The 24531-nt window shown below is 39.0% G+C and overlaps 4 protein-coding genes across 4 annotated transcripts; 2 read left to right on the top strand and 2 right to left on the bottom strand.

The window, feature by feature from the left end:
* Window positions 1–32: 32 nt before the first annotated feature.
* On the top strand, window positions 33–4403 carry LOC145465168 (epimerase family protein SDR39U1-like). Its single transcript, XM_081448939.1, has 6 exons — window positions 33–278; window positions 1140–1246; window positions 1612–1694; window positions 2001–2122; window positions 2999–3214; window positions 3854–4403. The coding sequence occupies exons 1-6, from the start codon at window positions 263–265 to the stop codon at window positions 4192–4194; spliced, it is 885 nt and encodes a 294-aa protein (XP_081305065.1). The 5' UTR covers window positions 33–262; the 3' UTR covers window positions 4195–4403.
* Window positions 4399–10771, bottom strand: LOC145465176 (transmembrane prolyl 4-hydroxylase-like). The gene is made up of 11 exons (XM_081448942.1): window positions 9861–10771; window positions 8945–9026; window positions 7839–7964; window positions 7431–7504; window positions 7274–7335; window positions 7141–7175; window positions 6722–6887; window positions 6514–6571; window positions 5891–6015; window positions 5431–5521; window positions 4399–5132 (listed from the first exon to the last, which is right to left on the bottom strand). The coding sequence occupies exons 1-11, from the start codon at window positions 10080–10082 to the stop codon at window positions 4857–4859; spliced, it is 1317 nt and encodes a 438-aa protein (XP_081305068.1). The 5' UTR covers window positions 10083–10771; the 3' UTR covers window positions 4399–4856.
* Window positions 10772–10888: 117 nt separating this feature from the next.
* LOC145465157 (transmembrane prolyl 4-hydroxylase-like) lies at window positions 10889–16901 on the bottom strand. Its single transcript, XM_081448930.1, has 11 exons — window positions 16605–16901; window positions 15848–15929; window positions 15047–15172; window positions 14538–14611; window positions 14161–14222; window positions 13719–13753; window positions 13245–13410; window positions 12486–12543; window positions 12152–12276; window positions 11660–11750; window positions 10889–11318 (listed from the first exon to the last, which is right to left on the bottom strand). Exons 1-11 carry the CDS (start codon window positions 16782–16784, stop codon window positions 11028–11030), a joined length of 1290 nt encoding a protein of 429 aa, XP_081305056.1. The 5' UTR covers window positions 16785–16901; the 3' UTR covers window positions 10889–11027.
* A 2292-nt stretch (window positions 16902–19193) lies between these two features.
* LOC145465162 (histamine H2 receptor-like) lies at window positions 19194–20834 on the top strand. The gene has a single exon (XM_081448935.1). The coding sequence runs from the start codon at window positions 19707–19709 to the stop codon at window positions 20832–20834; it is 1128 nt and encodes a 375-aa protein (XP_081305061.1). The 5' UTR covers window positions 19194–19706.
* The last annotated feature ends 3697 nt before the right edge of the window (window positions 20835–24531 follow it).

Below are 24531 nucleotides of genomic sequence, written 5' to 3'. Positions count from 1 at the left end.
GACCCAGAGCCCCACGTTTTTCTCTGAATATGTAAGTATTTGTGGATGCGGTTTTCATATCAAATAGCATGCTTGGTGGTTCTCTTCCCCAGGTTTTCTCGGTCAAGAGAGGATAACAGACGAAGCTGTACCTGTAGGGAGAAATGTGTGGAAATCGAGCGTGGAGTGTCCGTCAATAACTTTTTTATTTCCACTGCCCGGAGCCTGACCCAGGATATTGTAAAGACGACCCTTTGAAGCAGTCTTCTCGAGGAAACAAAACATGAGAGTTCTTGTAGGTGGGTTCTGGCAGTTACGTAACATGGTAGCTTCAAGCTTTAATACTTCCAAGAGTTGCATTGCCTTTAAGAACCACCCTTCAATTTACTAGAAGGTGTTAAGTTACAGTTTCTTCTTTATCAGTTTCGACCTAGATATAAAAGGGCTATAATACAAGTTAGGGATGTTGCATACTTTTGTGAACCTTTGTCATTGTGAAATGGAGGCCCCCTTGGCCTCTCAGCACACCCCGTTAGGGTTGCGCCTCGTGCTTTTCCACGAAATTAGCGTTCTGCCCAACAGTGCATGCAACAATTAAAAAAATTAAACAATGGGAGTACACGTGCTCGTAACCTGTAATTAGAGGGTGGAAATGCATAACAATTTTGTCACATGTAATATTCTAAGAGGTCAGCCCCAAAGAGGTGCCAATTCTAAAACAATACATCTCCTGTCATATTTGTTTTTCTGAATCAATACCCTAAATGGTATTGCAAAGCTCCCGCTGTAGACCTTTTGAGGCTGAACACCCTAAGCGGTACCAAAACTGTGTTTTTAACTCTTCTAAGTATGATGAGCACCCCGATCCTTTTCATATGGGAATCCCCACCTCTGGGCTATCTAATCCAACCAGTTCTGGCTATTTTTTCATGTTAACATCATTTACACATGTTTGTAATCTGCAATCAGGCCAATTTTTTTTTTTCACTTTCTTATATATTTCTTTATTGAGTAGTATGATAACTACTTTTCAAAGCGACTGGTCACAGAAACATTTGCCTGATTACAAGGTAACATGTTTGTGCAGTCAACCGTATGAGAGTTCGTAATACTAAGAGTCCAGTGAGTGGTCTGTGTAATTAAGGTCCTTGTATTTTCAGGAGGAGGAACGGGATTTATTGGCAAAGCCTTGGTGGACACCTTAAAACGCAAAGGTCATGAGGTTACCATCATATCAAGGACTCAAGCCCCTGGAAGAATAACCTGGGTCAGTGTTTAATTAATTTAAAGATATATAAATATTAACTAGTCAGTATAGCCTGTGTTTAAATGTAGTTATTTCTAATAGCATTTATAGTTAGCATTGTAGAAGAAATGATTGATTAGAGGGGAAAAAATGAATCACCAGCTCAGATTGGGAGGTGTAATAATATAAGTGAGTTGCCAGGATTCGCAGATGTTATTTTGGGCGGGGAAAAGCGACAGCCAGAAATACGCCGTTCGCAGGCTATAAATTGACTAGAAGCGACAAATTATTCATTGGTTATGTAAAAGTTTACAGGCACGTGTAACAGCAATAAAATTACAATGAATGTTGCATTTATTAACCTAATCTAATTCCTCTCCAAACAGAATGAGATTTCAAAGGCTCCTTTGCCAGAGTGTGAAGCTGTTGTCAATCTTGCTGGAGAAAATATTCTAAATCCACTAAAAAGGTAACAATTACTGTGATGCAATAAATATGGAATAAAAATTTACTATATAAGTTTTGCTCCCCTCATAAAGCAGGAGCAAACTGTGACACTTTTTCTTATTGTTTAATGACAGAAGAATTTCATATATGATTATTTTGTCACACTCAAAATTAAATGCTAGGCGTACAGTGGACTGTAAGCTTTTGGAATAAATTGCTTACAGCCTTAAAAGAACAGTAACGACAGTTGTTTTACATAATGTGTGCTTGATCCTTTTTGACAAATTAATATATTTTGATCCTTTGTAACTGTTTGTATTCTGAAAAGGTGGAATGAAGAGTTCATAAAGGAATTAAGAAACAGTCGCTTGGAAACCACCAGTACCTTGGCAAGAAAAATTGCAGATGCCACAAATCCTCCAAAAGTGTTTGTCTCCTCCTCTGCTGTTGGTAAGCCTCTTGGAAGTGATGTTATATAAGGAATATTAGTCAGAATAGTCCTAGAAAACTAAAAATGGAATCCACCTTGTACTGCACCTTGTTCCAGAGGTGCGGTGGCATCATGGTTAGTGCCTTCAGATCTACAGTGTAGTGGTCTGGTTCGAGCCCTGGCCGAGGACATTGTGTTGTGTTCTTGCACAAGGCACTTACATGTAACTCTCACAGTGCCTCTTTCTACTAAGGTGTATAAATGGGTACTGACGAATTTTATGCTAGGAGTAACCTTGCGATGTGTTACGAAAAATTGTCTAAGTCAAGTTCTAGAACAATCTAGAACCGGAAGTCATTCAGCCGTGACCAATTTGTACAAGAACATTCCAGAACATTCTAATCCTTACGTAATTACTCAGATTAGAAACTGTGTCAAACTACTTAATTTAGCTCCTAATAGAAGTTTCTAGAACTTTAAGCCTCATGTATGTTAGAGCGAGAGTTTCTGCAATAAGAGAGATTGATTCAAATTTGAAGAAACTTAGTGCTGTAAATTCGCGAAGTTACCTGCTGCTGTTACCAGCAATCCTGAGTTCTGTCTGGAAACAACCCTGCTCCACAACGATACTCGTAACACAATGAACTAACCAACCCTTGGAACAGGCTGCTGTGCTCTCATACAGTATCTCCTGTACAGTACCATCGTCTCCGTAAAAGTAGGCAAAATCCACAGGCTGGGTCAATCCCCTGAGATTGAATCCCAGCTAGTGAAGGGCGTGGTATGGTGTCACGCAAAATTGATTGATGAATGTTGTGTGACAGGACAACTAGCCGGCCTTGAAGGAGCTAACTTTTTCGCTGCATCTCTTCATACATTATAAATTTCTTCTTTAGGTTACTATCCACCAAGTGACACAGTAGAGTATACAGAGGATTCACCTCCAAGTTCTGCCAACGAACTGACACGTCTGTGTAATGATTGGGAGAACAGTGCTGAACTTCCCGAGGGCTGCAAGACAAGATTGGTCAAGCTAAGGATCGGGGTGGTAATGGGCCGCACTGGAGGCATCATACAGCAGTCAATTTGGCCTTTCTGGCTCGGTCTTGGTGGTAAGTACCTGTAATTTGTTGTCGCTCCTCCTCTAATGACGGCATTTATCTTTTATTTTCAACTTTGCTCAAATGTCTATCGCAACTGATTGAATTGCAAGCCGATTACATAAAAGAAGCAACTCGTTTACCATTAATAGACTGTTATTCAAACTAAAAGTTGGAATTGTCCTTTTCATGTGTTCAAGTTCGGGTAAAAAATTCGACTGAGGTATAAAATTTAAGCCTCAATGATACTCCAGTTAGCCTCATTAGGATAGGGGTAAGGATCAGCTATCATTTGTAATGCAGGGATAACACTATCAACTTCAAGTTAAAAAGGAAACAAAAAAACACTGACCTGCCGAAAGGTACAGAACTTAGAAAACAGAAAACTGATCTTAATAAAAATCGAATGCTTAACTCGAAGTAGAAATTTCAGAAAGTGAGAGTTCGGTAAAGGCAAACGGCTATACGACCATACTGCTAGGAATGGAAACTCGAACTGACAAATGGTCGAAAGTCAAGTGAACTAACCTCTCGGTCTGGACGCACGGATCTCGCTGCTTTCGGTCCGTACGTCCTGATCTCTAGCCAAATAGTTTCCCCTCCGGCTTTTCCACTCAGTCAATAAGTAAATTATCGGGTTTTTTTTCCTAGGCATAATAGGAAGCGGCAAACAGTATTTTCCTTGGATCCACATCGATGACATGACTGGAATGATTGTTCACGCCCTCGAAAACCATCACGTGACTGGTGTTTTGAACGGAGTAGCACCGGAAATTGTGACGAACGAGCGCTTTACAAAGGAATACGCAGGCGCACTGTGGAGACCTGCCATTCTTCCAACACCCGCATTTGTTGTCAATTTTATATTTAGTCAAGAACGCGGGAAACTGCTTTTGGAAGGACAGAAAGTTATCCCTAAACGGACATTAGAACTGGGTTACAAGTTTCAGTTCCCAGAAATTAAATCGGCGTTGGCAAATATTGTCAAATAAAAAAAATTGTGGTGCACATGAGTTTGTGCCAAGATTTAACAGTTGAGTTATGTTTGAGTTCAGGGGAAGACAGACAGGTAGAAAGAAGTGACTGCTGATTCTTGTTGAAAATTTCAAACGTTCTTCATGACATGAAAAGAAAAACAGTGATCTTATTGTGCTGGGAAAACATGATTTTACAAGCAAATAAATCGAAATAAACTCCAGTCCCAAACTACCTTGTTTTGTTTTCACTTTATTTTATTACAAAGTGAGAGAGAAACAAGCTTATAGAAATTCTACGGATAAACATTTGAAGAAGGATAGCACTCTAATGCCATTCAGAAGAGTAAGGAAAGTTAGCATATGCAACAGTCCAAAGAATTCCAAGCAGTTGACGTTCCGTTGATTCTATGAAGGATTATGAAAAATCGTCCGTGGGCACACGTGACTTCCTGACTAAACGGAGCCGATGTACTTTGTTGTCAATAACGAGCCATTTAATAACAATTTATTGCGATCGAGTCCGACGCAAAGACATTTGTGATCTCGTTTGTAATACGTCTTGCCTATCCCGCCCCCACCCCTTTGTGCTTTCGCCCTCGCTTTTTCCATCGAGTGCGTTGAAAAATAGAAAGGCTCTGAACATTCTAATAAGGATCTATTTTGTTGATACCAGCCGCTTATCTGTCTTCGGTATCGTGATCGCTTTTAAAATGAGCCCACGGTGCGTCAGTGGATGTAATCCAGTTGTTGGCAATCCACTTGACTCCAGACCACACACCACAGCCGCCGTGCAGGGAATATTCATCCATCTCTCCCAACCAACCTGTTTCTTCATCTACGAAGTGATTGTACCACATGACCGCCTTGCCTCGTTTTGATGATACCACTAGGTTACCATCGTGACAGTACTGCATTAAGTTAAACTTGTCGTGTTGCATGGTATTGATCCATGTCTGGGAAAAGAAGACGGTGCAGTGCGAATTAGGATAAGGCGTTAGTTTGGGATAACTTATTTCATAACTATACCTCGAGAAGTAAAAGGCGCCTTTAACTCAATATACTATGCATGTTTCTCGCTTTGTCGAACCTCCAAGGGGAACGAAAATTGTTTTGAATAATCGGGTAGTTCATGAAATATGGGTTGAAATTCGATGTTGTACTGAGGGGAGAGAAACCGTGCGACGTTTGGTTCGAATGCATTATCGACGGGAGGTTCGAAAAATCGGGATTGCACTGAGATTGTAAGCCAACCTGTTTATCAAAAGTGTTCTCGTCGACAACAGGAAACGCAGTTTCTCCTCCGTACTTCACATCATTTAGATAGTACAACACTGTAGCGTACCTGTAATAGAAAATAAAATTCATTTGTCTCAGGTATCGACACATAGTGTTAGAGATTGATGGCGAACATCTTTTGTCAATATAAGGTCCATTTCTAGGAAGGTAAACATTTGCTAGTCGTACTGCAGTTTTAGACACCTGATTCATCTCTAAAAGTTTTCAACATTTTTAGTTAGTTCCCAATACTTTTCCCTTGATTTGTAACGAATGGACAAGCCCTCTCAAAAGTTGTGGGAAGAGATGGGGTCATGTCTTCACCTTTTACGCCTCAGCTGAAAAAACTTGTTTTAGAAAAAAAAAAAGTGTCCCATGACCCGGAGTAAAGAATTTCTTTCTTGACAGGGACTACAGATAAAGTTGTCAATGTTACCTGCAGACTCTACAGTTCGGCAGCAAAGCCAGCTCCAAGTGGCAGCATTTAACGTGTGATTGATTGGCCACATTCTGACTATCATAGTGAGCATTATAATGACCATCTACATCATACTTGACCACCTAATGAATAAAAATACATATTGCATTTTTAAAAACATAGAATAATCAGGTATATACTTTTTTCGTTGATAGGATGCGCCCTAAAAGTACCGGAAACACCGAGAGTCGAGGAGTTTCGCGGACAAGTTACGCTTCAGGAGTTCTTGCGCGTGCGTTATTTTTGGGCTGTACTGTAGCTTTTGTCTATTTTCTATACGTTTATTTCAACAGTATGTGAATCAGTATAATTTAAAAAACCGTCAAACGACCAGGTTTTACAAATCCTTCAAATTAATTACAGTTACAAACATAGAAAAGCTCTGGCCTATCTAGGGTGGAACAAGAGGTCCCGGATTAGCTTTTTCTTAATAAGAATGTAAGGTCTATACTCAGGTTTCCTCGTATTATAGCACGTCAGATTGAAATTTTCAACAGTTAATTCGTAGAAAGATCGAAAATACCGCCCACCTTACGGCCAGCGAACAAGCAAGTCTTTACAGCGTGGGTTTGACTACATACCTGTAGAGGTTCGCCTCCTCTTATGGTTCGATCTGAAAGCCTCAAAAGTTTAGCAAGCCTGTTGAGTGTTAGAACATTCAATACACGTTAATCTTTGCAACTGAACTAAAAAGTGACTTATTTTAAGCCTTCCCTTCAATGCTTATTTTCCCAACTTGGTTAACGTTTTGTTTTATGCCATTAGCGTAGCACTTCCTGCCTACTTTACCTCTTTCGCAATCTTTTTAGCACGTGATCAGCCCGCTTTCCTTGAAGTAGCCAGGCCTGGTTACTAAACCGCTCGCGGTGTGCTGAGTGCTTTTCTTTGATATCGTTCATGTATTCGTCCATGGCAGCGGTCGGCAGTGTGGCAAACTCCTTTTGTGTTACTTGCTCTGTCGGAGACAAGTTTACAGAAAAGTGTTTGAAACAACGTCGAAAGCCTATCGCACAAGTCATATACACGAGAATCACGGAAAAGCCGTATTAGAACCTTGCCCTGGGGTGAGGGAAGACTGGATACGAGAGAGGACAGGTCGAGGAGCACCCTAGGAAGGGACGCAATGAAATCCTTCCAATGACTCCCTGAGCACTCTCTCCTATCCAATCTTCTTTCACATAGCGACTAGGTGCGAGTCAGAGCCTTACCATCATCAAATTCCTCAATGTTCAGCTTGCTTATCCTAAAACATAAAAGAAAGAATGGTGCTGAGTAGCTCAGAGCTTAACTTAACTGAAGCAAGAATCTTATGGAGTAGAAACAAGTCCTGACCATACTTACATATTATCTACTTCCTCTGGACTGAGGTAAAGATATTTAAAATCTTCCGCAAAGTTAATGATCTAAACGAGAAAAAAGAAGGGTTCGTGAAAATAGAAACTGGTAAGATTTAAAATGGAAACAAAATCAATCAAGAAAGAATCTTCTGTGGATTCACCTCGTCTCTTGAAATGACTCCATCTTCATTTCTGTCCCAATTAAAGAAATTCCCAGCAGAACCACTTGCATTTCCTAAAAAGATATTGTGTTCAAAATAAACGTGAAATTTTAAAATGCCTTCTTCAAGGACTGCCCTGTATTTTATATATTGAATCCCCAGGGAGCTAGGTTGTCACAATCGTTTCTTGTACATTTTGAGTTCTAACTACCTGACTACACGAAAATAATAAGCTCATCCTCCTTAAGTTCTGTAGACGGGAACTGTAACGTACGAATTGAACAGATTCAGCTCTTCGCACAGATATTTAAGGATCTTTATGATTGACTTTTATGGAGAAAACATCCACTGAATTCAGTTTCTTTTAAGCACTTTGAGACTTGATAATAGATACATAATTTAGATTACCTCGAACCACTTCTTTGCTTTTCTCGAGTTCTTCATCAAGGTGGAGATCACTCCCTCGCAGACCAACCTTTTCGGCCAAACTAATGATGTGATTGCTTTCACTTTCGTCCAGAAAATCTGGTATTTCTACAGATAAAGAAAATTATTCATTTTTTATATGTGGCCAGTAACTTCGGCCATCCCCAAGTAGGCTCTTGCTCGCGCAAAATCTTGAAAGTTGATTGAAAATGAAAGTGATTTGGCAATTCCCATGAAATCTTTAATTTCCCAGCGCCCGACCAACCCAGTTCTTTATAAAGGTAAAAATTAAGAAAGGTTTGCTTCGCATTGCCTGAACACATTTTGGGGTGTTCCCAGGTTAGATACTCTTCATATCAACCCTCACAAGGACGTCTTCCAACACCTTTTGGCGGTGAATTACTTAGGAACACGGCCTAGTTTAAATTTCTTAAATTTTTTTATATACTTTCAGTCGTCATTTTGATGTCCATCGAATGATGAAATCATCTCGATTTAATTCCTACCTCAAATCAAGATTTTATTTTTCTGTTTGTTAAAAGTAGTGTTATTAATATATGTATATCGCATTGAAAAGATTAGAAATCAACTTAGAGAGACATCTCTTTATAGTCTTTCCAGTTCCATATTGTGTGATCGAGGCGCGTTGACCCCATGGTTAATGCGCTCGACTCCGGATCGAGCGGTCCGGGTTCGAGTCCTGGCTGGGGATATTGTCGGTTGTGTTCTTGAACAAGACACTTAACTCTCGCAGTGTCTCTCCACCCAGGTTCATAAATGGTTATGGTGAATTTAATTCGCGGGGGTAACCTTGTGATGGATATGCATTCTTTCCAAGGGGTAGTAGAAACCGAGATAAGCTGCGGCCTAATGGGCCACTTAGTTCGTGCGCAGACTTTACCTGCCTACCAGCTTCATATACACTGGGTCCAAATTACAGCGCGTGGAATCCTCGAGAAAAAAAAAAACCGCCAGCCTTTCCTTCATCATGAAATAATTCAACAGAACTAAATTCTTTCGCATAATACCAACAGAGAAGCAACTTGACTTTTTCTCCAAGTAAACAAGCTGTTATATGCCTGACTTACCAAATAACGGAGGCTTCGAGGCGAGTGTTATCATCCTGAAAATTCTTCCTGGCTCGAGCTCAAGCTCTCTCACGTGACCTTTCTACATCGGTGCCGGAAAAATATAAACCAAAACCCACGTGCTGACACATGAAGGACACTTTCCAGGGTGTTTAAAATAATTTATTATAGACTGAGATGCAAAGCAGAACTTTTCATTAGTGACTTTATAAAAGTACGACGCTAATCTCGTTCTTAGGGCCTTTTTTTGTATCAGAAAAAGACTAAGACGAATGACCTGGGAACGAGCTGGTTACTTCTCTAACCTGTCTTGTTGATGCTATGGAAACATAACTTTCTTTGGTTGTCTAAATTTTTCAAAGAATCAGGACTGCGTTGTGTTTAGGATTACATCGTTACTGCAAGCATGCATAACAAAAAAAACTCTCACAGGAAATTAAGTAAGCTTGCTATAGCTGAATCCAAACCAATCCAAAGTCAGCAATATATGTTTTAGCAAGTAATTAACCAGACTCAACCATCAGTGGAGTACAGCCTTTGATATTGCGTAAGTTACGGGTTTCACTTATCATTTGTTGAAAGTTTCTTTTGTTATTTCAACAGGTAACCACGTGCTTTACATTTTGATTTCGATTCCGTTTGGTAAGTCAAAATGGTGTCGCTGTTTAATGTTGCATGGCAGCAAGCTTCAAGAGTAAGTTGGTTTAAGACTGAAGATATAAGATGTAAATAATGAAATGAAGCTCTTAGGGAGGAAAAAACGCTAAAATAACTCAAGTGTAAGCTTTACAGTTTAGAGTGCGATCTCTAGAAACTAAAATATATCAGCTTACTATGCCAGTTACTTCCTTCAATCCTGACACTTTTGTCGTTTTAACCAAAGAAAATCACTTATAAATTCTCTCAGAAAATGTACCTTAATAGGTTCCCACCTATAGAGCCTCGGCTCATCGTCATTTGGAGTACATGGTCCTTGATCTTCTTCTCTGAAACAAACACCATTTTCACAAGATTTGTCGAGTCTTTTCGGTGCGTTGCCTCGCGCAGGCTGCGACAAAGTGATCGTAATAATAGCGAAGAAAAACAGCAACTTTCTTTCCTCCACAGAAAATCGCAATGGTAATATTACTCTGATCATATTTGTAAACTAAGACCACTTCAAAGTCCTCTCAAAAGTTTAATCGATCCGTGTTGTTCGATGGGAGTCGCACATGTAGCTGGAAGGTTGCTTTAGTTTTATTAATTATTTATGCCTTTCAAATTGTTTACCAGAACACCTAGTGTCCTTTGATTCCCGGGCTTCTATCTTTTGATCATATGGGCAGCACCAGTTACGAGAGAGTTGTAGTTTTTACTTTCGTCTGGATGGTCTTCTGACTTTTTAAATAAAGCCGCATTCAGTGTAGAATTCATGCCCGCTATACCCAGTCTGACTTTATTGTTGCGATAACCAATCAGAGGAAAGGTTGGGTCCACAAGCTAGCTGTACCAATCAAAGGCTTGAAAAATCAAAATCTCGTAAGACCAGTTGAATTAAAGAGCGTTTTCGAGATTTTCGATGGTTTCTGATAATTCTCCTTTTAGCTTTGTTAGGGTTATTGCATAGTTCTGTAATCGCTTTTGGTGAAAATGTATCTCTCATTACTGTCAGCGGAGAATCAATAAGAGGAAGAAATACACAAGCAAACAGAAGTACACATGCTTAAAGAAACAAGTTTATCTAATTTAAATATGTATATTTCTAAACTGTCATTACTTTATTGCAAGCTATTCCTTGTTTCAGAACTTGGTTATGGTCAACACACACAATTCTGTTCAAAAACGTGGAAAAAGATTAATGCAGATCACAACGATTGTGACATTTCGCATTTCATCAACAATTATTTTTTGAATTTAAAAATATTAGAAAAATAGAAAAATGTATTAAGTTGATCTATTGGTCAGTACGCTATAAAGTTACATGAGCTAGCTACAAATGACTTCGTCTGGTAGTCAAATAACGCTAGCAATGATCAGAAATGAGTTCTGCTAGCTCTATAGCTTAAACCCTTATTTTATTCATCTATTTATGTCAGCTAATTTTTTATGAAACTACGCCTTCTTCTTCTTTGATTTCAAAATTACTTCTGATATGCGCAAGAGATGCATCCGGGGCTGTAATCCAATTATTGGCAATCCATTTGAAACCTCTCTTCACCCCACACCCCCCGTGCAGAGTGTAGTCGTCCCTCTCCCCCAGCCAGCCCGTCTCTTCGTCTACAAAGTGATTGTACCACATGATCGCCTTGCCTCGCTTGGGTGTGACGACTAGTTTGCCATCATGACAGAATTCCATTAGGTTGAATTTGTCTTCGTTCATGGTTTTTATATACAACTTTGAAAGAGAAATGATAAAGAAATATTGTAATTGATGTATAACTATAAAAGAGAAGATAGAGAATTGCTGTTTTTCGTTCATTTGTGCGGGAGGTTGTGACAGTCAATGGACAACAGACAATTTCAAAGTATACATCAGGTGCCTTGTGTACATGATCTGGTAGCTGTAACGCACTGTGTGCTTTTGTCACCAGCCGGGTTTTAATTCTTTACAATATGGCTACCAAAGGTTGATCATGAATGGCTGCAAGTGATTATCATGTGTTTGACTATTCAGCTTTTAGCTTCAGTAATCTTAGAACCTTGTCAGATCAGGTAACGTGTTACAGATTTAACTACCTTTTGATCGAATGTTTCATTGTCAGCGACTGGAAAAGCAGTTTCCCCTCCTTCTTCAACGTCATTCAAGTAATATAATATGGTGATGTACCTGTAAAAAGAGTAAGAGACAAGTGTTCCAGAGCTTTTCGTTCTTCTTTGACCAATTCGGACTGGAAGTACTATTGAAAATTCGACATGAACTTACAATTACAGCAGCCCGTTCTAACACAAACTGGAGATTTAATAGGTCTCTTGTATGTTGACGTCTGTAGCAAATTCACCACCAAACCTCGCTTTAAAATACAAATTGCAAATTTTGTCAGGAACAAATCCCCAAAGTAGCAAAAATGAAAAGAATATCCATGAGTACACAACGCGGTCTGAAAAAATTTCGCGTAAACAATGCTCCGATAGTGAATTTGAGCATTTGACGTTAAAATACAATAACTCTCAGGAAGCAATGATGAACTGAGAACCGCATGTGGCTTATGCATGTGAATGTCTGCTGACCTGCACAACCTGCAGGCAGGCAACTTGGTGACGTTTTGATGGCAGCATTTTAGGTGTGAATGGCTGGCGATTGGTTGTGCGTCATGGTGCACATTGTAATGTCCAGTCGGATCGTACTTGACAACCTAAGGGTAAATAATATCATATTTCAACTCATTAGCGGCCCAGAAGGTTTGTTATTACCCGAAATAGGACATGTCAGCATCAAACTCAGTTTGAACTGAGATATTCTTTTTTGTTTTCGCTTTGGTTTGGCTTGAAATAAATGACCGATCGATTTAAAATTTAAGAGGCAGAGAAAAAGAAAAATAACTAATAGATTAAAATCACTTACTTGTAGAGGTTCGCTGCCACGAATAATGCGATCAGATAACTTGGTTAATTTCTTTATTCTGTGAAAACAGGTTAAATGCTAGTGAGTTCTAATCTTAATTTCCTTAGAGCGATCTAAATTAAAGCTAAGGTATCATTCTTTACAAAGTTTTTGAAGAAGCTTTAAAAAATTAGAGAGCATGTACCCTTTTTATACTGGAGAGGAACTGCTAATATATCTTGCTAAGGTACTTAAAAAGTGGCCTTACATCCACCTCTACACTCAACACTTTTTCGACGACCCTCGAAAACGTATTCGCATGTTTAAAGACGGTGCTCCATTTCGAACTGCGCACACTTCTGCACATTACAGGATGATCCGGCGAGAAACTTGATTCTTAGGCTTTCTACTGATAATGTTCTTCAATTTAGTCTATGAATTTACAGACTCAAAATGCAAAAAGCATCCCATCGATCTACGGTTAAATACCACGAGAGAGAGCATCATGGTACTTATGTTTGTATAAAATCACTGAAAAGTAGCGTAGGTTTCTCGTACGCATCATCCGCAGTACGAGAGAACGAGTGCGCACTAACATGAAAAGGAGAGAAATACCCTTAATCGATGAGATTCGCGCATTGGAGTCAAAGAGAATCGCCGAGGACACTTAAGATCGGTTTGATTTTAAGGCCCAAAAAAAAAAAAAAAAAAGGAAAAAAACAAACCGGTGGCATTGTAAAGCTCGTTTGAACCCGGTCGAAGATTTACGGTGATGCTTACCTCGCTCGCAACGTTTGCATGACTTTATCAGCAAACTTTCCCTGATGTAGCCAGGTTTGGTTGCTGTTCCTTTCTCTGTGAATTGGTGAGGATTCTTTCAGCTTGTTCATGTAATCATCCATGGCGGCTGTTGGGAGTTTACGAAACTCCTGGAAGGTCACCTTGCCTGCAAATATAAGATAACTGGAAATCATCTGTAGAGGGTTAAAACACACAACAAAGATGACCTGATTGTGTCGATATCGATGAATTTGGAACTTTGGCTCAGTACGTTATGAGGCGAAGAAAGGTAATTTCTTTTGTGAAGGGGGGTGAGCACAATTTATCAATTTTGGTGTAATATTCTTGGTCGTTATACAGCACTTTAAACTTAAAATTCTGAGGCTCTCTCCTCAGTAGAGCCTCATTTGCAGAGTGTTTGTAATCAAGCTTTGTCTCAAGGTGCCAATATTTAAATCATATTTATAAACATACCATCATCAAATGCTTTGATCTTCATTTTATTTATCCTGCAAAGTGTAATTGAGGTCAGATTTTACGAATGGCAGAGTTTATCTATCAGTGAAGTTATTTGAATTTTCGGCTTATCATATATGACAATTACAACGCACACAGTACACTATAACCACACCTGAGGGAAGTCAAAGTTTTGCGCAAACTTATCGCGTCATTTTCTTGAGAAACAAGTTGCCCAAAAATAAAAAGGTATCAAGAGAGTACGATACAATTGTCTATACATGCTGACAGATTAAACATAAAGTTGCAATCTCAAACGTGACGCACAATTAGGTTTCGTCCTAAAACTAGTGGTCGCATCGATTGTAGAAAATCCTATTTCGGCAAGGCACACGTGGATTGGAAGTGGTTTAAGTGTCATAGTAATTTGCTTAATTTCCATTAACAATTTTCCACTTACATTTCATCGACTTCTTGTAGACTCATGTAAAGGAATTTATACTTCTTTGAGAAGTGAATAACCTGAAAAGGAGCGTGAGATAATTTCCATGATTAGATGATTTTCATATCTTTCCCTTATCTATTCACCTTTCCCAAATTGCTCCCACGTTCGGTATGATTCAGGCTCAAGAAGTTTCATGCTGAATGGGACAGAGTAGATCAAACTTAGGCTCATCTTTGCCATTAAGGATGACAGTCATAGAAACGCCATTCCCTTCCCCTCCCCCAACTGAATTCGGTGGAACATGCGCAGTAAAGCCGAGATGCCCGACTAGTATCTGGAATACTTCATAACATTACATAAAGCTAACAATTAACAAGAAAAAAGTTGGACACCTCATCTTTTGTAATCTCCTTGTCTTGATTTTTGTCCCAGCTTAGATATATCCCGGCAGCTCCAATTGCATGTCCTAACGACAAGAACAAATTCAGTATTAACCTTATCATTGGTCAAATCGAAACACTGTCAGTCGCAACTGGGGATTTTTCACCAAGTCACTGGCCGATGAGGAACTGTGGGCGGGGCCTTTTGGCTTAGGATCTGGAGCTAGAAGTCCCTTTGGGGAAGACTATTCTAATATGATATTAGAAGCACACAGAAGTTTCAAACTGTATGATAGATGCAACGGTTAGTCATCTCTGTTTTCGACGGTTTACTGGCTCTTCAAGACTCATCAATAATGTTGTCTTTATGGCGATTATTTAAAACAAAAACAAAAAAAACCCCAAAAAACTGGAACAATATCAGTAAAAACATAGAGCCGAAGCAATGTGATCTGTTATAATATCGATATAAGGAGTACTAGAATTAATTGTTTAAGAACATATGAAGATCGATTGGTTACCTTTCACGTCTTTCTTGTGCTGCTCCTGAAACTCATCTGAGTGCATGTAGCTGTTCTCCAGACCAAACATTTCAGCTAGGTCGATAATCCGCGTAGATTCATCGTCGTTCAAAAAATCGGGAAGCTCTGAAAAACACAGACACTCAATGGGTATAAGTCATCAGAGGGCGAGGAAAGACATCAATTTTTGCACATTTAGTTGCAGATAAACATTAGAGGGGAGTTACCGTTACAGTTAAGCCGGAAAATATGCACCATAACCTGTTAAGTTAAAGAAAGTTTCATATTTCAAGGCATGACGAGTTGACAAGGCTGAGTACGTTTCAACCGAGTTTAGGGCCTTGAGATAATTTTCGCGAAATAAAATCCACCAAAACAACTGCTTTTCTGTGGTTGCCATGGCAACCAAAAACAGATAATCGACTAGCTTTCAAAAACGTCTGTATTATAGCGGAACGAAATTGATTTGGCATAGTATAGAAACTGGATTGATTCGATCGGCATTGTTAAAAGGGGAGATAGAATTAGAAAGACAGAGACGACTGTTTCCATTTTTCTTCAAAACCCAACCGTAATCTTCCCTTAAACCGGATAAATATATTGATTGTGCATGCTATGGTTAGGGGAGGGAGGGGGGACCACACCTAACAGATTCGGCAGTCACCACAAACTGTCAATTGCGAGATTGCCCACCTCATCTCCCAGTTGGATTTATTTTAGTTACTTGGTTTGACTAATCACGTTATTTCTCATTTTGACAGGAAAAAGTATAGCAACTTTCTCAGATTGACAATTTCTTACCAAATATTGGCGGTTTAGACGCCAGTGTTATCATCTTGTATTTTTTACCAGGTTCCAGTTCTAACTCTCTCACGTGACCTTTCTGTCGATAAAAAACAAAAACAAACAGCAACAATACTAATTTTAAAATAAAATAGTGCAATTTCGGTTGAGAACAATTTCTAGTTCGCATAGTCAGTGTGCTAGATCCCAGTTACGCCAGTTTTAGACAATTCTTGGTCATGCACCGACTGCAAAGAAACAGAATCGAAGCAGTAATTTAAAAGTTCAGTCGTTACCTGTTCTTTTGCCTGTGTAAATATGTTGATGGTCATAATTCACATCCTGTTGGTCAGTTTCATTGGTTTTGTTTATGGTTTGTGATTATTTTCTTCACATTTCCTAAGGTCTGTTTTTCACGCCTGTCAATGTATTCCAGTCCATGGTTCACTTTCGCTAGTATACTGTATATATATATTTTTAATTTAACTGACTTTTAAAGCGGTTGCGATGATTCGAATCAAATCGCCGCGGTAATCAAGACTATCTAATAAAAGTGATTATCTTTTCGTTGAATAGGATCGGCCGGAGCTAGCCTTCTCTACCTCGTGCTCTTCGCATTCAGATATTTTTTAATTGAGTGCCGCAGACATTTTTCGCTTTCCGAGCTCTACCTTCTTAGCTCGACTTATGGGCAAGTTTACGGTTTAATCACATCAGCTTAAAAACTATATTTTTTTCTACAACTAACACTTCAACACTAGTTAACGGATTTTACCTTGACTGGATCCCATCTGAAAAGGCGCTGTTCGTCGTCGGTAACAACACACGGTCCTTGATCATCTTTCCTTAAACACACTCCATTTTCACACGACATGTCGATTGGGCTTCCAACATAACAGCTTACAAATCCAAATAAGGCCGACAAAACCGAAATCAAACCAATCCGAAGTATCATGTTGTAAAAATCGTAACTATTCGTTCTCCAAACTCGGATAAAAGCGGTAATTTAAATATTCGTGTAGCTATTTGTTATTCTTTTTTTCTTCAATAATCTTTATGAGACTTTCGTTAATTATTCACAACTTCATGTCTGGTAAAGCTTTTACGCTTTCAACCCAAGTTCAATATCTCAATTCTTTTTACTCATTTCCAGATTTTCTTTCAAATTTAGTTTTGAGAATTAAGTAGTATATCAAGGCAAACATCGGTTTTAGTTTGGTAATTGTCTTAATTCTCCCTATTTGTTTACTGGACAGTGTATCGATGCCATTAGGAGGAAATTGATGTTGGTCAATAAAGGACAAAAGCGTGGCCAGGTGGCTCAAGTTCAAGTTTGCAACTTGATATAAACAGGTTTTTCAGACTAATTAAATCGTGTCTTTACTTCTGTCAATAAACTGGCTCTATTTCCTAAGTAAAAGTGATCACTCATTTGGCGGTCAAAATTTTGCTATTTCCGCTGCTCGGATTTGACAACAGATACACCGTCACCACGTTCATCTACCCGTAACAACCTGCTTTAGTGTTTTTCTAAAAACTTCACTTTGCTTTCATCACTATTGGTTTTGCCATCATCACAACCACCACCTGACATCTGGAGGTAAAGGAAGGCGTGAACTGGCAAACACGTGGTTATAAGCTGTTGTGTTCCCTCGTTTAATGTACCAAGACGTTCTTACATTTTGTGCCGCTCTGTTCTTGAAATTAGTTGCACGGCTTGCCGGGCCTTTATAGAGGGATGTATTTGTAGCGTCAGATAAGAGAAATGCGAAAAGGAGCCTAAAGGTATACTTTGAAACTGCGTAGCGTGTAGTTTATTTTTTATTAGCTTCATGATGTAATATTTATGCAAAAAATAACTTAGGAAGGTAGTATTCAAATGTTTAATTATATTTTCGTCCAGGCATGGTTCTCAAAACAAGTTGAAATAATATTACAACTAATTTTAAGCTTTCGCATATCATACAAGCCGATTTGACAACTGGTCTTACAGGGAACTGATTTGAAATTGTTCATTAACAACACTGGTGAGGCAACCGATGTCATCTTATGCATGATTATTTGTTTCACAACATTTATTTTCAGCATCGCTTTTCTTAATGAAACTAGCGAGTGTTCCATATGTTTGGTGGGAGAAAGTTTCTTTGATGAAACTGTGTATAGAGCAAATTTAAAGTTAATTAAACGAGGAAAGCTAGTATGACTTGATTTGATTTGCGTGTCTCTAAACTGGGAATGCTATCAATAGGGGCCAACTCTACATGTTCTCTCCTGAAAAAAGTTCATAATATATATATGTTTTTGCATCACGCGGGCTCTACGCGTGACAAGAGAAGTGAGCCCCTTGAAAGTGTCATTTAGATAGAAATTCTCACTCTAGGAAAACGGGATGAAAACAGACCGGAAACTCTTCGTAAACTCCCTTGCCTATTTAGTTCTATTATCATGCTGATTGCCTTGTTGATCAAGTATTAGGTTTTCCTATTCGTTCGTCTGTGAGTTTTATACCCTACCGCTTTAACGAGCCGTAATCAAAAAAACTATTTTTTTCAAATCCCGTCCTCGGAAACGTTAATATTGATTGTAAGATAACTGAATCTGCGCTAAAGAGCTAGCGCGCCATAAATATACGCGAAACGTTTGCAAGCTTAGCTACCGTAAAATAAAACAGTGAACAAAAATAGAGAGAATAGAGATTTACCAATTGAAATCAAGAGAATGAGCCCCTTTTCAAAGTTCGGTTACTCTCACGAGATCGCATTGAATGCAAGACCCTTGCGGCTTTGCAATTGTTGTAATTTGCTGTTGCCAAAATTAAACCCAATTAAAATAGGTACCTTGTGGATCACTGACAATATATATCATGACAGAAAACGCCATTAATAGATTTCAACGCAGTACCAACGCGCAGGGTTACTAGGCAACCTCGGATGTTCGTCCAAAAAGGACCCTTGCTGGTAGGGGAAACCTGGGAAACAAGCAGTAAAAAAGAACACATACTGATCTTTTGAAGGGTTTTAAAATTTTCTTGCCAAATAAACTACAGTTGAATTATATTTGTCACTAGATCAGAAGCCTGGCTGATCTTCATACAAATCAAATAAGGTGTTCTAAAATTACATTATTCAAAAGGAATGGAACATTCTTATTTTTTTATTGACACAGCTTATTAATGGTAAATATTATCATGTCATAAAGTAAATTCATGTTGAGTCTCTCTACAGGCTCTACGGGCGTTATATGACGAACAAGTGGAGTCTTTGCTATAAACGTACGAAAAACGTCAACAGTAGCTATTCAATTAGTTTTTTGGGAGTACTTTTCCAACACTGAAAAAGCAAGTATAGCGAAGTCGATCCTAAACCACTGATAATTCTTGCACTTCTCCTTATTTTTTTTTTTTTGAATTTTATGAATTGCATGTTCTCCAGTCAAATTGGTTTCCTTGTTTTATGTTGATCCAAGTTAAAATTAGAACTTGAAAATCAAATACACCTGTCTTTCTAAATGGGTTTGGAATTTCTTTTCAGTTATTCGCAGACTCCCTTGTCAATGATAGCTTCACACTGTGCTATTGCCATTTCACCCTTTGATCCGGCGTACAGATTAAAAGGTGAATATCTGTATCACAAAAGCTGTTAAAAGCTCTTTTCTAAAGAGCCAACCACAGCCTTCCTGTCAAATTGACAAGAAAAAGACCGAGGAAGAAGACCTCATGCAGATAATTCTAATTTGATGTTTCCTTTGGCGAATCCGGTTCGTTTTGTCGACTTACTTCTTAAAGTCATCATAAATTACTTCTTGGTTAATCTAGAAACTCACTTGAGATTTGAATTGCTTGTCACTTGTTTCCGTTGTCTGACTTGTGCGGAAATGGATGGCGTTTAATTTTTCAAGGAGACTAAGATTTGCTTTGAGACTTGACCGTACCTCTGCGGCGGAAAGAATTATGAGTCTGGTTCAGATTCAAAACAACGTGTCCAGGCTAAACTCGAGTGAAACTCACATCGACGACATTCATATGTCCTCTGCAAAAATCCTCGAAGCAATTTTATTGTTTTCTTTGGTATTTTTCGCTGTCGCGGGGAATGGCCTCCTTATTTATGTCATATACTTGAACCACAACCTCCACAGTCTACGCAATGCGTTTGTCGCTAGTCTAGCAGTTGCCGACCTGATGTTAGCATGTACAGATATTGTTTACCAAGCATTGGAAAAAGTCGTTATTAACTTCCAACCGCCTCATCCATCGATTTGCTACATAATCTTGCTGAGCGGTGTGCTTTTTGGTTCCGCTTCCGTGTTCAACCTGACGGCCATGACGTTGGTTCGTTATATTTCCATTCGTTACCCCCTTCATTTCAATCGTTATGTCACTGCCCATCGCTCGGCTGCCATTGTACTGGTAGTTTGGCTTACAGCGTTTTGTCTGGCGTTCCCACCCCTGATCTGGCGCCCGGAGGGCGTCGTATGCTCAACGACGAAACCGTCCGACGAACACATTATAAACGAAGCCATATACATGAGCGCTGAGTGGCTCTTTTGGTTTTTCATCCCTTTAATGCTCATCTCATTTTCGTATTATCGCATATACCTTATCGCTAGAGGTCAGGCGAGACAGATAGCAGCCCTGGAGGTTTCCACAGACTTTGAAGGGCCTACCACCAAGACCAGAGGGCGAGCTTCCTCACTGAGAGAGAAGAAGGCGGGACGAATGGTCGCCATCTTGATTGGCTTTTGGATCTTGTGCTGGATGCCCTTTTTCACAGTATTAACGATAAGCAAGTTTAAGTCACGAGTACCATCTTCAGTCATGCGTCTTTTTCTGTGCCTGATGTTTGCCAATTCAGCTATAAACCCCATTGTTTTGACGCGGTACAACCGTGAACTCAAAGTGGCCATAAAGAAGCTGCTATGCGGCAGAAAACATCGCTCATCGGTATCTGTAATGGAAACGAGGTCAAACAGAGGTGCATCTGAGTCATTTACCCAAACAACATTTTAGAATTGTCTTATTTTTATTTTACGGTTGAGAAATTATTCAAAAAGGTTCCTCCTAAGTGTAATCTGCAGTCCTGTATATCTAAACTGAATCGTAATAAAGCAATTGATTTTTCAAACAAGTGTTTTTTTTTATATTCTATACAACGTTGCAAATACCTCCTTTGGTACATTTTTTAAAAACAATTATTAATTTTTTTTTTAAAATAAGTACTAGTGAGAAGCACATAGCAACAGATCTTGTCACCTTGCTTTGTTTTATCCGACCGGTTTGTTCTGATAACACAGACTTCACAAGGGAGTTTGAACAAGATATACAGCTAAAATGAACTTATTTTATACCTAGCTTATGTATAGAATGCAAATCATGTTCCTGCAAAGGTATGAACAGCAAAAAAGACAAATACAGAATATTACGTGCAGGATATGACTAAAAATCTGGGTAACGTACGATGTTTCATTTTGGGGCTGACGGACTTAACGTTTAATAATTTTCTTCCCCCAAACTGGCTGTGCTGAATGAAAAAGTTCTTCACCTATATACAGTTACACGGACCGTTGCGCCAAACAACTAAATCTGAAATCATTGGGGGAGGGTGGCAAAGGGTTTTTGCGTGACGCGTGATCGCCTCAAAATTAGCAGCGTGATGCGTGATTGAGACCAAATTAGCCGCGTGACGCAGGACAGGAGATCATAACGTGTGCGTGATTTGCTATTTTACAAGCACGTGATGCGTGATTTACCAATTAGATTTCCGTGATAAGTGAACGTTCTTTGAACTAGAATGATTCATTCAAAGTAAATAGTAAATAGAGTCTTTAAAAAAGATCATCAAATCGTGGTACACGTGACACCATTTTCTGGTCTTTTTCGTCCTTTTCTTGACCTCTGATGTATTTGCTCTTCGTGGATCTTATGGTACTATAGGTCCAAACAATTGTGACACAAATTATAGGATTAAGTCAATTGAAAATAGTTAAACTTTGATCAAGGACTATGAGCTTCAGCGTTATTTTTGGCAGTGCTTCAGATCGAGAGAATATGACACACCATATCGTATAAATGGTCTGAACGAATTTCGTCCAAAAAGGTTGAAACGATAACACACGTTAGAGTTTGGTGTCATTTTATACCGCCCGAGAAGACAGCTGTGTAAACAACGAGAGACTACACAAGGGAAACGTTTGTGTGCCACTTAATGAAGGTCGTCATTAAGACCTAACTGAATTCAAAAGCCACGTTATATCCTTTTCAGACATAAAAACGTTGCCGCACAAAAAAAGATTTTACAAGACGTTGTCCTCGGCGTCGCCGTCGTCATTGTTAAGATCCCTATATTTGCATCTCGGATGCTGCAAGGTCGATACACTTTGTTTAACGACTGGGGTCTGTCATCCTAAGTGGCTGCTTTGTGGTTTGCTCTTGTTTTATCCCAAGACCAGTCGAACGCAGATGAGAGTATCGTGTAAAAACCGTAAAAAACCATAAATTGCAGCTCTTTGCCAAGGTTCTTTTTAATTCAGCGATTTAAAAGTTGTCGAGCGTTTCACAAGGAAATTTTTTCCCTCCTGCTGAAACAATTTCGTTTACGTTACTTCGCCGATGTTTACGTTACTTCGCCGTTTCACCTTCCCCATTACCACGCGGCAATCGTTTGCATCTTCTTCTTCAGTATAGCTTAGGGATTTAAACACTTCAAAGGCCATCACCATCGATAACGTCCTTGAACATGGCGAGTTGATACAGTATTTCTCTTTCCATAGCTTCCAGTTCTCGAGGATTTCGCTACTTAATTGACCTCAAATCTAAATGTTGCGGAGACAATGATATCTGTTGGAATTACATTGAAAATTGTGATGCTTTAGGCGGGGAGGCACCGGAAGTTGTTTTCGCTCGTGGGCATTCGTAGACGGTAGACGTTGTCGACGAATTTGAACTACCCTTTCGCTGCAACGTGTAATATTAGATGGCAGAGAAAACCTTAAACGAACGTCATCAATAAAGGCTTAATCTGGCTACTGTAACTCAAGATACACAAGGTGAACGCGTGTTTTAATATATAACTGTACGTATAGCATAAATTACAAAGCCTTTACAGAACATAAGCGTACATATAAAGAATATTTGGCAAATTAGCATATTATAGCCTTAAATTAAGTTATGTCCGACATTTTGAAGAGTCAAATCCAGCCGTTGTCAGAAACTCGTTTGCCCAGTTTGGCTATGACGTCAATGCTTTCTCATTGGCTCACAGCCAAGCCTTTTGTTCTTTCGCTTTATAAGTGCGACACCACCCGGATGGTTGGGCGGTCAGTTAACTCCACCGCAATATACACATCTCTCTTAATCTCTCTTAAAACAATACCTCCTGGATATATAATCAAGTATTCTTCCTCAACCATTCCCCTAACTATCCCCCAATATCCCCTCACAACCTGCATTTCATTAATTCCCCACATATACCTACACAGCCTGCATCTTATTAATCCCCCACATATATACCTACACATTCTACATCTCAATAATCTTCCGCATTTACCTACACAGCTCACATCTCAATAATCATATACCTATACAGTCTACATCTCATTAATCCCCTACATATACCTACACAGCCTACATCTCAATAATCTTCCACATATACCTACAGCCTACAGCTCATTAATACCCGACATATACCTTTACCTGTATTATAACTAATGAACCAACTAAAACACTGGGAATCTTTATTTCGTACAATCGTAATAAGGATAACGACCAAAACTTTTTCATCAAAATTCAAAAAATGGAAACAAAACTAAATGTGAGGCTGTCTCGGGACCTCACCCTTATGGTACGAACCTTATTGGTAAAAGCATTAGTTCTAAAATTGTATGCTCAGCCTCAATGCTATGTGTTCCAGAGGAAGTCTTTGGCGAAACAAAAAGGAAGGAAAAAAAAAGAACCGTACTGTATCAAAGACCGTGTGTCGGAGGTCTAAACTTTTCAAATGCTAGAACAACTGTTAAGGCACTTCGATTAAGCTGGATAGGCAGGTTACTAAGTGAATCCAGTGATGCTTGGAAAGCAATTCCCAATGCTTACTTCAATAGATATGGAGGATTACCGTTTCTCTTGAAATGCAACTATAACACAAAAAATTTAGACAACAATATTCCCCCTTTTACTCAGAACTTCCAGATTCCTTTAGTGAATTACGAGACAAATATAGGGATGACTGCTTCAAAGGCGACTTAATTATATGGAACAACAAAGATATCACCATCGAAGGAAAATCTTTGTATTGGAAAACCTGAAGCGAGCGTGGGGTATATTTTGTGCAAGATCTTCTTAAGAATACTGGCAATTATCTATCTTATGAAGAATTCAGACCAAATACAACATTGAAGTCAATTTCATTTATTATTGCCAAATTCTCTCTGTAATTCCCAAAAGTCTTAAATTAAAAGCCATGACTATTAAAAAACCTCTAGAAACAATCACAGAAGAAACTGATGTATACCAGCTTGCCGAAGGAAAAACTATCCGTTTGTCTAAAATGCGGTGCAAGGATTATTACTTACTCTTCCAAGTGAAATGGGAAACACAACCAACATCAGTTCAATCATGGTCCAAACATTACCCCCCCCCCCGCCCCCCGTTCGCCAACAAATGGAATAACTTATTTAAGAACATCTCAAAAATGTCGGCAGACAATAAA

The sequence above is a fragment of the Orbicella franksi genome, chromosome 13 (genome assembly GCF_964199315.1).
Source record: "Orbicella franksi chromosome 13, jaOrbFran1.1, whole genome shotgun sequence".
NCBI lineage: Eukaryota > Metazoa > Cnidaria > Anthozoa > Scleractinia > Merulinidae > Orbicella > Orbicella franksi.
This window is presented reverse-complemented; position numbering and strand designations above follow the sequence as displayed.

Coding starts and splice junctions, on each gene's coding strand:
- LOC145465168 (XM_081448939.1), top strand. Junction 1,695..2,000: donor ATTCTAAATCCACTAAAAAG/GTAACAATTACT, acceptor TATTCTGAAAAG/GTGGAATGAAGAGTTCATAA. Junction 2,123..2,998: donor TGTCTCCTCCTCTGCTGTTG/GTAAGCCTCTTG, acceptor TTTCTTCTTTAG/GTTACTATCCACCAAGTGAC.
- LOC145465176 (XM_081448942.1), bottom strand. CDS start 10,082: ATGATCAGAGTAATATTACCATTGCGATTTTCTGTGGAGGAAAGAAAG. Junction 7,176..7,273: donor CCAGAGGAAGTAGATAATAT/GTAAGTATGGTC, acceptor TTTATGTTTTAG/GATAAGCAAGCTGAACATTG. Junction 6,572..6,721: donor CTAAAAAGATTGCGAAAGAG/GTAAAGTAGGCA, acceptor AACACTCAACAG/GCTTGCTAAACTTTTGAGGC.
- LOC145465162 (XM_081448935.1), top strand. CDS start 19,707: ATGGCGTTTAATTTTTCAAGGAGACTAAGATTTGCTTTGAGACTTGAC.
- LOC145465157 (XM_081448930.1), bottom strand. CDS start 16,784: ATGATACTTCGGATTGGTTTGATTTCGGTTTTGTCGGCCTTATTTGGA. Junction 14,612..15,046: donor GCACAAGAAAGACGTGAAAG/GTAACCAATCGA, acceptor TCTTGTCGTTAG/GACATGCAATTGGAGCTGCC. Junction 11,319..11,659: donor ATGAAACATTCGATCAAAAG/GTAGTTAAATCT, acceptor TCTCTTTCAAAG/TTGTATATAAAAACCATGAA.